This window comes from Chelon labrosus (assembly GCF_963514085.1).
Source record: "Chelon labrosus genome assembly, chromosome: 15".
NCBI lineage: Eukaryota > Metazoa > Chordata > Actinopteri > Mugiliformes > Mugilidae > Chelon > Chelon labrosus.
Genome location: NC_140348.1, coordinates 17,162,522 through 17,175,598, shown reverse-complemented (window position 1 = coordinate 17,175,598; position 13,077 = coordinate 17,162,522). Strand labels below are relative to the sequence as shown.

At 40.2% G+C, this 13,077-nt stretch overlaps 1 protein-coding gene across 1 annotated transcript in view; it reads left to right on the top strand.

Annotated features, from left to right (window-relative positions):
• Positions 1-13,077, top strand: part of eys (eyes shut homolog) — a 160,438-nt gene that overhangs the window by 124,152 nt on the left and 23,209 nt on the right. The window contains exons 39-40 of the mRNA XM_084562427.1: positions 1,296-1,404; positions 6,478-6,701. Coding sequence (XP_084418553.1) covers positions 1,296-1,404; positions 6,478-6,701 — 333 coding nt within the window. The remainder of the gene's footprint in view (positions 1-1,295; positions 1,405-6,477; positions 6,702-13,077) is intronic.

Genomic DNA, 13,077 nt, shown 5'->3' with positions numbered 1-13,077 from the left:
GGCTGCCTTTCACGTTTTGCAATCTCGAACGTGCCTTAATTTATCAGTGGGTGTGCGAGTGTGTACAAAACAACTCTCATGATTTCCATACCTGTAATTAGTCCTACCTGAAGTTGTATGAGTGTGATTGCCTCGGGGAGGTGTCCTGGAAGGCTGTTTCAAATTAGCAGGAGGGCGATTGCCCTGATTGTTTCCATCTGGCCGTTAAAGCAGACATTTGAGTTTTTTTCCCCCCCTCATCAACACTGATACAATCACAGGGAATGGATGAATGAATTGTGCAGAATCAGAATAGCAGTTCAGCTGAAACGCGTCACTCGTTTTGCGTGTTTGCGAGCAAGCAAAGCGACGAAAAGTGCATCGTGTAGATTGCTCTCCGGCTGAATTGTGTTTACATGCACTGCACAGCGTTTTGCACAATCTAAAGAGTCCTGTAAAGGGGCTTCTATAGTATATTGCCAGCACGGAGCCGGTGATGAATTGGTGAGAGGGAATCACTTGACTTTGCCAGAGCCGGAATATGACACAAGTAGACCAGCTACTTAACACTGTGGCTGCAACATTAATGACTAGTACAATTGTATATTTCCCCAGAGAGACGCAGGGGGTCAAATGATAAAATTGTCTTCCTTCTCATTAGGGTTATAATGTATATCTAGTTTGTGCCCTCGTTTTTATCATCAATTAATCGTGAATGACACAATGAGTACTTACACCCATGACCGTGTTTTATTTATTTTTTTATGACTACTTAGTTTCTTTATTATTATTATCATCATGATTATTATTATTATTATTACTTGCTTAATCTTTTAAATTAAACTGGTTACGACTGGTTATCTGAGTCCACCGTTCATCTTATTGCATTATTGTGTGAATTTCACATTTGCTGAGAAACACAACAACTTAAAGAATATCTCTGCGGCGCCGAGCAGCAACCTATTTCTGGACTTATTTAAATCCAGCTGTGGAAAATGTTCTCTGTTTTTGTTGTGTCTCAGGGGTTTTTAAGTGATAGTGTGGGATACGCACGATGCACCATCGCTTCAAGCTCAGTGCACCAGTGCATAAAGGTTCTCTTAAAAGAAAAAAAAGTGTTTAATGTATACCCAGTCATACATAGTCAGCTTATGGTATATCCTCAGTGGTCGTATTAGCAGCTCCATTATTGCGACTGCTCTGTCTGTCTCTCCATCAGAATATTTTTCATGCTTTGCTGGATTTATTCCATCAGATATTGTGGGGAGCGCCCGCTCCTGCTAACCCCGGTCCTTCCGTCTTCTCTCTCTTAACAGATACAATCTGCCTGTTGGCAAACAAGGAGGGTCATGCGTGATTGAAATAGCAGCAGATAATGGCACAGCTCGGCGTCTTGAGGAGTCCGTGTCGTCCCCCGTGTCAGAGGTACGCTGACCCGCCTGCGGTCAAATCAACCCCTCGATGTCCGTTTCTAACCCATAATCATGTGTTTTCTGTGTGTGTCCTTTTACGCTACGGTTTAAAATGTTAATTAAAAAGTGACAGGATTTGGTCATTTACGAGTACACAATCAGAAATGATCATATTTTAATTCATAATTAATGTCTGGATTAACTAATTCATTTACCTGCAGTGTGTTTTCACAGAGAACTGTTCCAGTGTGCTATGCTACTGCCATCTTCACTCAGTGTCACTTTGCAGTTTGCAGTTTGGATTAAATTAAATGGCATTCTATGCACGTAGCTAGTACATTATTAAATAACCTTTCTGGATTCAGGTGAATTTGAAGTTAAACTAAAATATCACTGCTTTTTACTGGCAATATTTCATCCGCCTGGCTGAACTCATTCTGATCAGAGAGTCCAGCTTAACTGTTTACTTGGATGCTATAAATAAATGATCTGATGAGATGTATACACCGATCAGCCACAACATTAAAACCACTGACCAATCCAGCAAAGCATGAACCATGGAAACTTTTGGACCTGGCATTCGTGTGGATGTACCACCCACCTATACCCAGGACCCACCATACCAGGCACCCCCCACCCCATAGTAATGACAGTCCTTGATCCCAAACTGATTGAGTATCTGGACCCAAAGGCCCCCACTAACAACATTGTGTTGCCAGACACCACAGGACACCCTCAGAAGGCCCATGTCCATTCTCTGATGAGTCATAACTGTTTTGGAGACACAAGGGAGACCTACACAATATGAGGCAGATGGTCTTAATGTTATGCCTGATTGGTGTATGTTTACATGCCCCAAAATGTCAGTCAGAATGGAACTTTAATAACATGTGCAAATTGGTTCTGCTCGCTGTGAAGTGTTGAAATATAACAGAAGGAGAAGAATCCCCCCCCACACACTTTAATGACAGGCAGACTGAGGCTGACCCACATTTTCAACGTCGCTGCCCACATCGATTCCAGCTACGTTCGTCCTTTCAGACTCTCATTAAAACAACTGGTTGTTTAGCTGCAGCCGTGTTTCTGTCTCCCCCAGAAACTCATCACGTCATTAGATTTTTACCACACGTGGGACAGGCACAGTCTGAAATGGCGTACTCATTCCTCACAGAGGGAAACAATCGGATCAAGTGTTTACATGGCTATTAGGCGCTAATGTTTTCCTATTCAAAGGATAATCAAAGGGGTCAGTCCCTGAGAAGGATTGACCTTTTCTCATCGGCAACGTTGAACAACGGAGTGTCATCATTCATATTAATGACTTATAGAATTCATGACAGCAACATCACCAGCGCTGTTTGATAACTACATGTTATCAGAGCAAGCCTAAAACATTGTTTTTAAGTAACATTAGGTCCTTTATGAATAGAAAAATTACCAAAAAAAAACAGAAGTGCCCTTGCACCCTTTAAGAACATGTGCACCTGTTACGGTGCTTACTGTAGATGATCAGAACTGGCAAGCATGTAAGTAGCGTTAGGCTAGGTTTCACTTGTTAATCACAGGCAGGTCTTTTCATTCTGGCTCATTAATTTGATGAACAACATCTATATTTGTTATTAAATTAATAATTTTTTGTTTTTCACGTTCAAAGACGAGGAGAGGGGCTCAACCTTCCCACCGGCTCAACACGCCCTCCTCCCCCCACTCCCTCAGCGTGATTTATGGTCTTCTAATTCGAGACGCTAAGATGTGTTTTTTGTTGGTAACACATTCATTACACGAGGGCTATTTTTACTACGATGGCTGCTAGTTAACCTTTGCCGGCGTGTATGATTATTATCGTGAATTAAGTGTTTTTGACAAAAGCACTTAACACCAATCAAATTAAAGCCAGATTAAACAGCTGGCATGTAAAAAGTTTGGCATTAATGCAAATTTATTGAAATTATATGCAGAAGAAAGGGAATAAAATCAAATTTGTTGGTACATAACAATAAAAGAAGCATCTTGCAGGATGCCTTGCTTAGGATAGAATCTGTAGTAAAATGTTAAAATTGTCCTTGGACGCAAATAGGGTGATTTTGCGATGCACTGCGTAAATAAAATGACTTCATTCCTAAAAGAAGAACTTGAGCTGCTGAAGCTCCTTAAAGTCTATCCTGGCTGCAGAAACATAGAGAGATCATGCAGTTAGCTACTGTCAGTTTCCGGTCTAGGCGGCTGAGCCTCATCAGGCTCTCGGTGAAACACTGACCACATGTATTATTAAAGTTGGTATATGTTAAGTTATAAGTAATGTTTCTTGGTGGGTAGTGTTCTCCGGTCACTCTGGGCTGCGGGGTAATGAGCGAGCTATGGATTCTCTTTGAATTATCCTCTTTAATTGACGCCAACATGGCAATACGGTCCGTATACACGCAACTGAACTCTCTCAGGGTTCACGGCGCACTTCCCTTCCAGTGCTGCTTATAAACTAGAGACAGCTGCAAACCTCCATAAGGTGGGGAAGAAACTGGGACATGAATGAGCAAGTTTATGTGTATAAGCTGATTCTGAAATACTAATGTGGAATTATTCAAATTGATATGTGTATGTTTAAGTTAACCAAGGATGTAATTTGTACATTAACTAATGTCGCAGAAATGCAACGTTACTGCTTAACCCCCATAGTAATTTTAACTGGAAGCCATCAGACATCACAGGAAGGAGAGTTTTTAGAAGTATTTTGTCTTAAATCTCACATATTGCCAGGCGACAGTGTGTTTTCTTTTTATGGTTGAGTTACTCATCCAAAATGACCTACATGCCCATAAGACGAATATTTAGACGTATGATAATGAAATAGATGCCACACTGTGCTGCCTTCAAATAAAATTCATAAATGAGCATACGGCTCTTGTGAGCTGAGTGAGTCCACTTAACGAAGCCATGAATATCACATCAGTGGGCCTTTCAAATGGACTCTTCACATAAACATGGTAAACATACTTGAAGGCACCATAAAGTCATTCCATATCAGCCCACCCTCATCAAGTAGCCTCAGTGGCTCATAGCGGTATCATATACAAATACAGTTAAGCTCATTGTAAACGTGTCCGACCGCGGCCGCTTGTTTTATTTGAGACTTCGGTTTTGTTAAAGACACTTGCAGGGCTCTTAACTCTGCAGTGATATTGCATACGCGTCCCCGCAAACCCCCCGTCATCCGTGTCTTTTATAGGCTTTCAAATGTGCAGCAGCCATGTCATTTAAAGCGCGCATTAGGCCAACATCCCAGATGATTATGTGGTCTAGCACCTTGCAGTCTCTCCTCTGAACACCTCCTCTGCAGCTGTTCAGCGCCTCTCCTCCGGTGCCGGCATGCGGCCATGACGGATGTCACACTGGAGGGGCGTTAAAGACATATAAATTCTGACATGGCTGCTCAGATTACATTATGACAGATATGATACGGTAAAGAATAAGATACAGCGCAGTCTGACATCTTCACGGTTTTTACGTGCGAGTTCCATGCAAGTGACGACCTGCAGGGCTGGAAAATAAAGATAACGTGAAATTGAGAAAAACTGCAGTTCTTCAAATGACCACTTGAGGCTGACTCCAAAAATGAGTCAGTCCCATTTTTACCATTTTTACCATTTTTACAACATAGTTAAAAAAACAAAAAAAAAACATTTTGTCTTTATAGCTGATATCCTCATTAGTGACAGCTGCTTGGAGGTGTATTTTATTGTATTAGCCGTGTGTCTATTGTATTTAGGCGGAGGCAGGCACTTCCAAGGTGGCAGCGGATGGAGCCACCACACTGAGCTTCAAAATTGCTCGACAGGAAGGCTAACATCACTCATCCACATTTATATGCATTTACGGTAACTCTGGACTCAACAGGGAATAGCACTAGCGTATCATAACAAAATATTGGTGAAATGAACGAGTTTCGCAGCAGATAATGCGTTATTTAGAGGCTGCTTTTCGGTGCCCCAGTCACTCCCACTATATGGATATACGCGGGTCTAAATATCGTCCAAACGACTCCAAATGACACCAAAGTTATATGGGTGAGTAAACGATCGTATTTTATGGCAGAAATAAGGTCCAGGTTGTAGAAAACGGTAATTCCCCTTTAAGCGAAGCCATAGGAATAGAGTAGACATTTTTTTTCAGATCTGGATCAGTATTTTTTATTATTATTTAACAACAAATTATAAATTGTAAAAGGAGCTCATTTACACAAAGTACAATAAATGATTGACCTAATTATGCATTTAACAGAAAATCACTATAAAGCAGGGGAGTTCGATTTTAAAATCTATTCTGTTAATATGTCACTTAACAGAATGTATAAGGTAGCTGTGGTGAATGTTAATTTGTCTTTCCCAAATGAATAGTCATGTATGGCATAAGTATGGCAGTTATGTAAACCGAGTGAAAGTAGTATTTAATATTCATTTGAATAACCAGAGGTCACTGCAGGGAATCAAATATATGTAATTTAATGCTAATATGAGATTTTCGCTGCGTTATTTATGCAGCTCTACATTGGCAGCAGACACAATTATACTTGTTAAATTGACCGTTATGGTAGGATGAGCTGCGAGTTCGCAGAATTTATCTTTATTAATTCTACCCAATTACCTCGCACATCAAAGAAAGCTTGCAGTGTTTTATAGATACTGTATTCTCTCTCTCGGTGTGTCCGGATGTGTATTATCATTTGGTGTGAGAAGTCATGAGAAATAAGAGTACTGGTTTGTTCCTGTAGGACAGTGGTTGTTCATTTCTTTTAGGGCTCAGTCACTCAATCATGAATTCATGGCTGAATGACAACACCCATTATTCTCCGCTTCACACATTCCCAGTACCTTCCCTTGCAAATGACTTAAAAAAAGAAATAAAAGAATACGTGATGCAAAGTGGTAAATTTATGCAAAAATAATGTGAAAAACTGAACAAGATTACTATATTTTCTGCAAAGCTTAAAGGGAGACATGTACTCGGGGTAGGATTCAGTGTGATTTACCAAACCACAAGACTGATCACTGGCCTTCTAACGTTTCTTTTTTCTTTTTTTTTTTATCTGCAGGGAACCTTTGGACCGATATTTCTTGGGGATGTTTCATCCCACTGGGAAATGCATGACAGGGGTGCAAAAGGAGAGAGGAGATTCATTGGTTGTATCAGGGAACTTCAGGTCAACTCAAAGGAGATTTACCTGGTGGGCGAGGCGCTGAGCGGGAGAAACATCAAGAACTGTGACCCGCCTGTCTGCCAACACCTTCCCTGTCGCAACGGAGGAACCTGTGTCAGGTACTAGGTCACCTTTACCCTAATTACACATTACTTAACTACCTTTGAACTCAAAAGTCACAAAGACACACTTTCCTGCTGTTAAAAAAATAAAACACACACACACACACACACACACAAAAGGAATCCAGATATAAAGTGAATTGCAGTACCGCTGCAGAACTAGTGGTACAATTCTGCCTGCAGCAAACAAAAGAAGCACTGGATACACTTGATGTGTGCAGGACTGTTTATCCATTGTAGAAACAGTTTAAATTGTTTTTTCCAATCTCCAAAAAAAATGGAACTGTGGCTGTGCATGCTTTGAACATTCACTAACGCTCTCAGCCCAGCTAGAAATGACAGTTTGGCAGCTCCTTTCCCTTGCACTGACCTTTTTTTTTAATGCAGAGCTATTTAGTTGCCAAGCTTATCTTATCGGCACTGGATTAATTTCAGTGTGGAGGTACTCAAAGGTATCTTGTGGAATATTGGGCTGGGACTGGTTACCAGCAGAAAAGCAGTATAAATTCATTATTAATGACTCTCAGGGTGAAAATTTGATTTGGAGAATTCTAATGAATAATTCCAATGAATGATTTGTTTTCATAATCGTATAGGGATGAAATGAATCTGCAATTTTAAAATTCTCAAATTTATCTCCTAGCCGTGGTGCATTATGCAACATTTCAGTGTTAATGGTGAAGTTTGGAAAGAGTCAGAAGCGCAGTAGTGTATTTCTGCAGAAAAGCAGATCCTTTTTAATTTAACTATAAACAAACTCACAAAGGCTGCAGCTTTGCAGGCTGATTAATTTTACGAGTATTTTGATTTCTCAGCAGAGTTTGTAGCAAAACCCCGGTTAAATGCACAACAGACAATAAATGTGCAGCAACAGAAGTTCAGGTGAAAAGGAAAGTGCTGTCTTTACCGTGATGGCTCCTGCTCTCCCTCAGGACAGCAGCACTTCTGTGAGGAGTCAGCACATTAAGAGAGGTCAGCCAAATGTTGGCCATGTCTTGGTTTTTCTTCAGCTCCCTGCTCAGTCCTTTCTCACTCCTGCTGATGGTCTGACATTATATAACATTTAAAGAGCCATCCAGTCCTGCCGTTGTTTCCACTGGAGGAACTTTTATCTAAATGTAAAATGCAGTTAAAGGTGAAAGGGGTCACTCGTAGAGACAAACTGGCCAAAAAACTATTCTTGTAATTTATCTCAGCTGTGAGGAGCGGTTGAGCATCTCGCTTTATTTCTTTGTTTTTTTTTTCAGCACTCAGTTTTAATCTTTACACTTTACCGACATAATTTCCCGCCGGAACGATCAGCTTTTTTCTGTGGAGAAGCTCTAAAAAAACATGTTGTGCTCTACCTATCCAACACTACACAGATGAAGTTAGCAAACAGCAGGCGACCATGAAAACAAAAACAGAGAGACTACGAATCAATTTAACTTTAGTCTGTAGGGTTATGGCGACATAATTCGCCATAATCGTTAGGTTGACATACTTTCTGCCTTTCTACGTGAAAAACACGGCCCCCTTTTAGCTTTTGTATGCAGGGTGGTATATTGTGGGTAGTGAGGTGAATAAAGGAAAGAAAAACTGTCCTCGTCTGCGTCCTTTAAATTTCAATTAATGTTAACACTCAACCAAGCTTTCAGTATTGTTTACAACTTGTTTGTGCTGCCCTCCAGTGGCCAAAAAGTATTTTATTCCCCCTTTAAATCACCTTTGACTCATTTTAGAATGAAAAGTAAAATACATTATGTGATTTTGTTTTCTTTTTTTTTATCCTGGAAAAGTGGTCGCTGTCTCTCATGCTACTCTAAATACATGTAGATCTGTTCTTCTTTCATCTTTATAGAGTGCAGCACATCAGGCTGCCATCACAGCCCACTTACCAGCAATCTTGCTGGTCTTTTTAAGTATGCATTAACCACACATGATGCTCTTTCACCTGAGGTAATCTGCAAAATAGCTGCTCTAAATGTCTTCTTCATTGTGCTATGACACTATCGATTAGCAGTAGCATTTATTAAACAGGAAATGAAAAAGGGCACTATGAATATTGGAATATGAATAGCTCTAGGAATACCAATTAGGAGCCAGTGGCATTGTGGTCACATTGGCTTGTCATGTGGGACAGAGTAGGCCTGGCAATTATCTGCGTGATGAATATGCGTTATTGCAGTATCCTCTCGAACCACACAGCTTGCCGGGGTCACTGCGAGTTCACAGAGCTTTGTTCATTGTGTTAGTTGTCCTGGATTGCACCGCCACAACATAATAGGATTTTTATCACGGGTTCAGTTGGGGTGATTTGTGCACTGTTCCTGTGTTTTTTTCTCTCTTCATTTGGCCATGTAGAAATATCGATATTATGGCTGAGAGGATAATGGCTAGTGGTTGGTGAGTGATACATACATATCAGGTATTTAAGGGACACTAGTGTTAAAAGCCAGGCAATCTGCACCTCAAGACTGTGGCCTTGTTATTCTTGAGTGCCAGCTCTGTGATGCTTGGTGTCTGTCATTTATAAACCTCAGCGGCAGGTTGCGCATACGTCATTAGAACGACCGCACGCAGCAGGTGGAAATGTTAAAAGGGAAATAGTTTTCAAGATGTATGCACCATACACACTCAATGACAAACCCAAGAAAAAAAGCTAAGAAGATCCCATTAGGGGAAAATGTGAACACCTGTGTCGATCCAGTCAGAGATTTATTATCCAGGTACAGATGTACATGTGACCAGTTTTGAAGTGACTTGCACCTGGATGCTTTGGTCTCTGACTGTGGATTTCCTGCTGTGGTGCTGATGCTGATGGCATCCCTTTAGGCCTCTGTCTGGGCATGCAGTGAACCTTTTGTGGGAGCAGGTGGTAGCAGCCTGTAGGGTGTCTATGTTTAGGGCATGGGAACTAGAAAGTCTCCCAGTAAAACTCAGCTTTTTTGTCTATTTTTTTGTTTTTTATATACACATGGAGGTTAACTTTTACATCTACTTTAAAAGAAACTACATGTAAACAATGTATTATTTTAACATTTTTATTTGGTGTAGACTTGTCAATAGACAAACATTTACATCCAGGCATTAGTTCCTCCTGTAAAACTTGGTATTTTTACAATTCTTTTGTTCTTGTTTTTTTTTAGTGCAGATGAAACCAATAAGAGATGGCATGCTACTTTGTGATATTTAAAAGTTCTGGTGGGTGCTGTGAAGGTTTCCAGTCATCCAGGTCACGGTTTATACAAAAAAGCTGACAATAAGGACAACTGGACTTTCCTGGAGACATTTTAACACTCATCCAAGTAGCTCCCTCATTTCTAACAGACTGATGGGGAGTCTCCTTCATCAGTCCCCAAGACGTCTCACCTTGAGACTGTAGGCGCTGGCTGATAAGAGTTTGTTAGATTGCCATTCATTGGAGAAACGATTTCTTCCAACTATAGGTAAGTATCTGGTCATTGACGGACACTAATCATGAAGATTTCTGATGAGCAACATCCAAAGATGTTCCTATTTAAACCCCTCCAGTCATTTAGATCAGAAGAAGTTACTTGGATGAGTGGTGAAACACTTTAAAAACTCTACACGTCAAGTTTCCCTTGTATTCATGTTTTTTTAGATAAACACCGATCAGGCATAACATTATGACCACCTTCCTAATATTGTGTGCCTCAAAAACAGTTGTCACCCATCAGAGAATGGACATGGGCCTTCTCAGGGGGTGCCTGTGGTGTCTGGCAACAGGATGTTGTTAGTGGGGACCTTTGGGTCCTATGGGTTGAGGGGAGGGACCGTTGTGGATCAGGCTGGTTCCAGTACATCCCAGAGATCAGTTTGGGATCTAGTGAATTTGGAGGTCAGGTCAACACCTTTAGCTGTTTATCATGTTTTTTGAGTTGTTCCTAAACCATTTTTGTGTGTGTACCGGTGTCAGGCTACATCCTGCTAGGGATGGTTGCTGCCATCAAGGAGTGTCATTGCTATGAGGTGGGGGTGCCTGGTCTGGTCTAGGTGGGTGCTACATGTCTAAGCAACATCCACATGAATGCCAGGTCCAAAATTTTCCCAGCTGAACATTGTATTGTCACAAGATGGCCAATGTCATTCACTTCTTCTGTCAGTGGTCATAAAGTTATGCCTGATGGATGTAACTGGTAAGCCTAAAACAAAGACCACTGGACTTGCCACTTCAAAACGTCTTCAAAAATAACTTGAACAAATCAAGTTGCTTTTATTTTAGCTTTGATTCAGACACACTATGACCTGCATGACTAAATCTCCACTGACTAAGCTATCAGGCTTCAAACAGTAGCTTCATATTTGCCATACAAACTTCCTCTTATATCCTTGCCTGTTACCCAAATACCAAGGTCTCTTAAGTTGGACTTGTTCGCAAGTTAACTTGATAATGGTTATGAGAATGGTTATCTTGTGTGAACTAACTTTGTTAGAGAAGATGGGGCAGACTTACAGTATATTCTCACTCAGAACAGAACTTGTGCAGACAAAAAAAATCTTTTTACTAATTGGCTTCAGTAGAGACGGCGCCTTGCTTGTACTGTGCTCTCCCAACTTCAGTCCACCACTTAACTGTGAATTCTCCCGATGCTCAATTTCACTGCCGGCAAGAGTTCTTCACAAAGAAAGTGAAACCATCTTTATCTTAATCAGAGTTCCTGCTATACTTGTTTCAAAGTACCTGTAAAATAACTCAAGGTCCAAGAAACAATTATTATAATTCAGCATCAGAAACAAACATCGCGATCGCACACCATCCTGTGTGCGATCGCAGTCCCTGAAGAATATTTCCCCAGAATACTTGCTCATTACAGAGTTTATTGCATTTGCGTCTTTGAATTTTGGAGGACGAGGACTTTCAAAACAAGTGCATGAGGGTGTTTTTTTCTGGCCAAATGAACTTATGTTTAAAGTTATTTTTACACATGGAGACGTTTGCTGGTTTAAAAACGAGCCTCGGTGTAACCTTGACATACTTAGAAGTAACTGATAATAATTACATAATTATTAAAATGGAAACAATTGCACAACTCAATATGAAAAAAAAAAAAAACATGGTGGCAAGAAATTCGTCTGCATTTCATCATTCTGGTTTGTTGTTTTTTTTTTTTTTTTTTCTTTATCAGTTCGACCTCTGATACCAAATGAGATCCAGTGGAACTAAACAGAAAAGAGATTTTACCATGGTGTCTTTTTCTGTAAAGAGATTTTTAAGAGCTCAGGCTAGTCTTTGTCTATATGATAAATCAGGGGTGTCAAACTCATTTTAGTTCAGGGGCCACATACAGCCCAGTTTGATGACAAGGGGGCCGGACCAATAACATGATAGCGTATTTACCTATAAATGACGACAACTCCAAATGTTTCCCTTTGTCTTAGTGCAAAGAAGTACATTATTAAAATGTTTACATTTAATGAACAATTGGGCATTTTCTCAAGAAAAAGAAATGCAATTTTTAGTTCCAGGTCTCAGTGTTGTGTTATGTCCACAAGTCTTAATGAATCTGTGTGAACCCTAGGAATAGCAGTTACTTTTATTGGTAAAATTGCAGTTAATGTCTTCAATGTAATTTTTGCACTTCGCAAATTCATCCCACGGGCCAGATTAGACCCTCTGGCAGGCCGGTTTTGGCCCCCAGGCCGTATGTTTGACACGTATGTGATAAACTATGCTTCCGATTGTTCATCCTTCTATAAGACTATATGGTTCATTCTTTTGAACTTAATATCAGGGGAATGCCTTGAGGGAATTATTTCAAATTTGGCACAAATGCCCGCTTGGACTCGAGGACAAACTGATTGGAAATTGGTGTTCAAAAGTAAATTTTAGCCATAAAGAAACATGTGAAAGTGAAACGTTCATTTAAACATGTCTTTAGCCGTAAGTCAAGAATTCGCGTACGACTTATGGCAAATTTTTATGCAAAAGTTAAGTGATGTCATTAATATACAAAATGTTCACTTCACTACTACATGTGTTATACAAGTCTGGACAGACTTGCAAACTGCGACTCGACTTGTATGCGGAGGCGTAAAGCCGCAAGGTGGTAAGTATAGTTTTTATTATCAACTAAATGCATTAACCAACCAAAAACAATAATGTATTAATCAGTCTATTTCCAACATCCCTATCGTGCCTTTGGCATTCACCCCCAAGCTCACTGTGTCCTGCAGCAGATGTAAATCTTTTAAAACGGGCAAAAAAGTTGTTTAATATGAAAAACGTCCCAGAAATTTCCTGTAACATCAGGGTACTGTGGTGTTGGCAAATGTTACTAAAGCAGGAATAATTATTTTTTTTAATCTGTGGACACATTTATTTCTGCAATAGGTATTTACAATAGGAAGACTGTGCTTGTGGGAGATAATT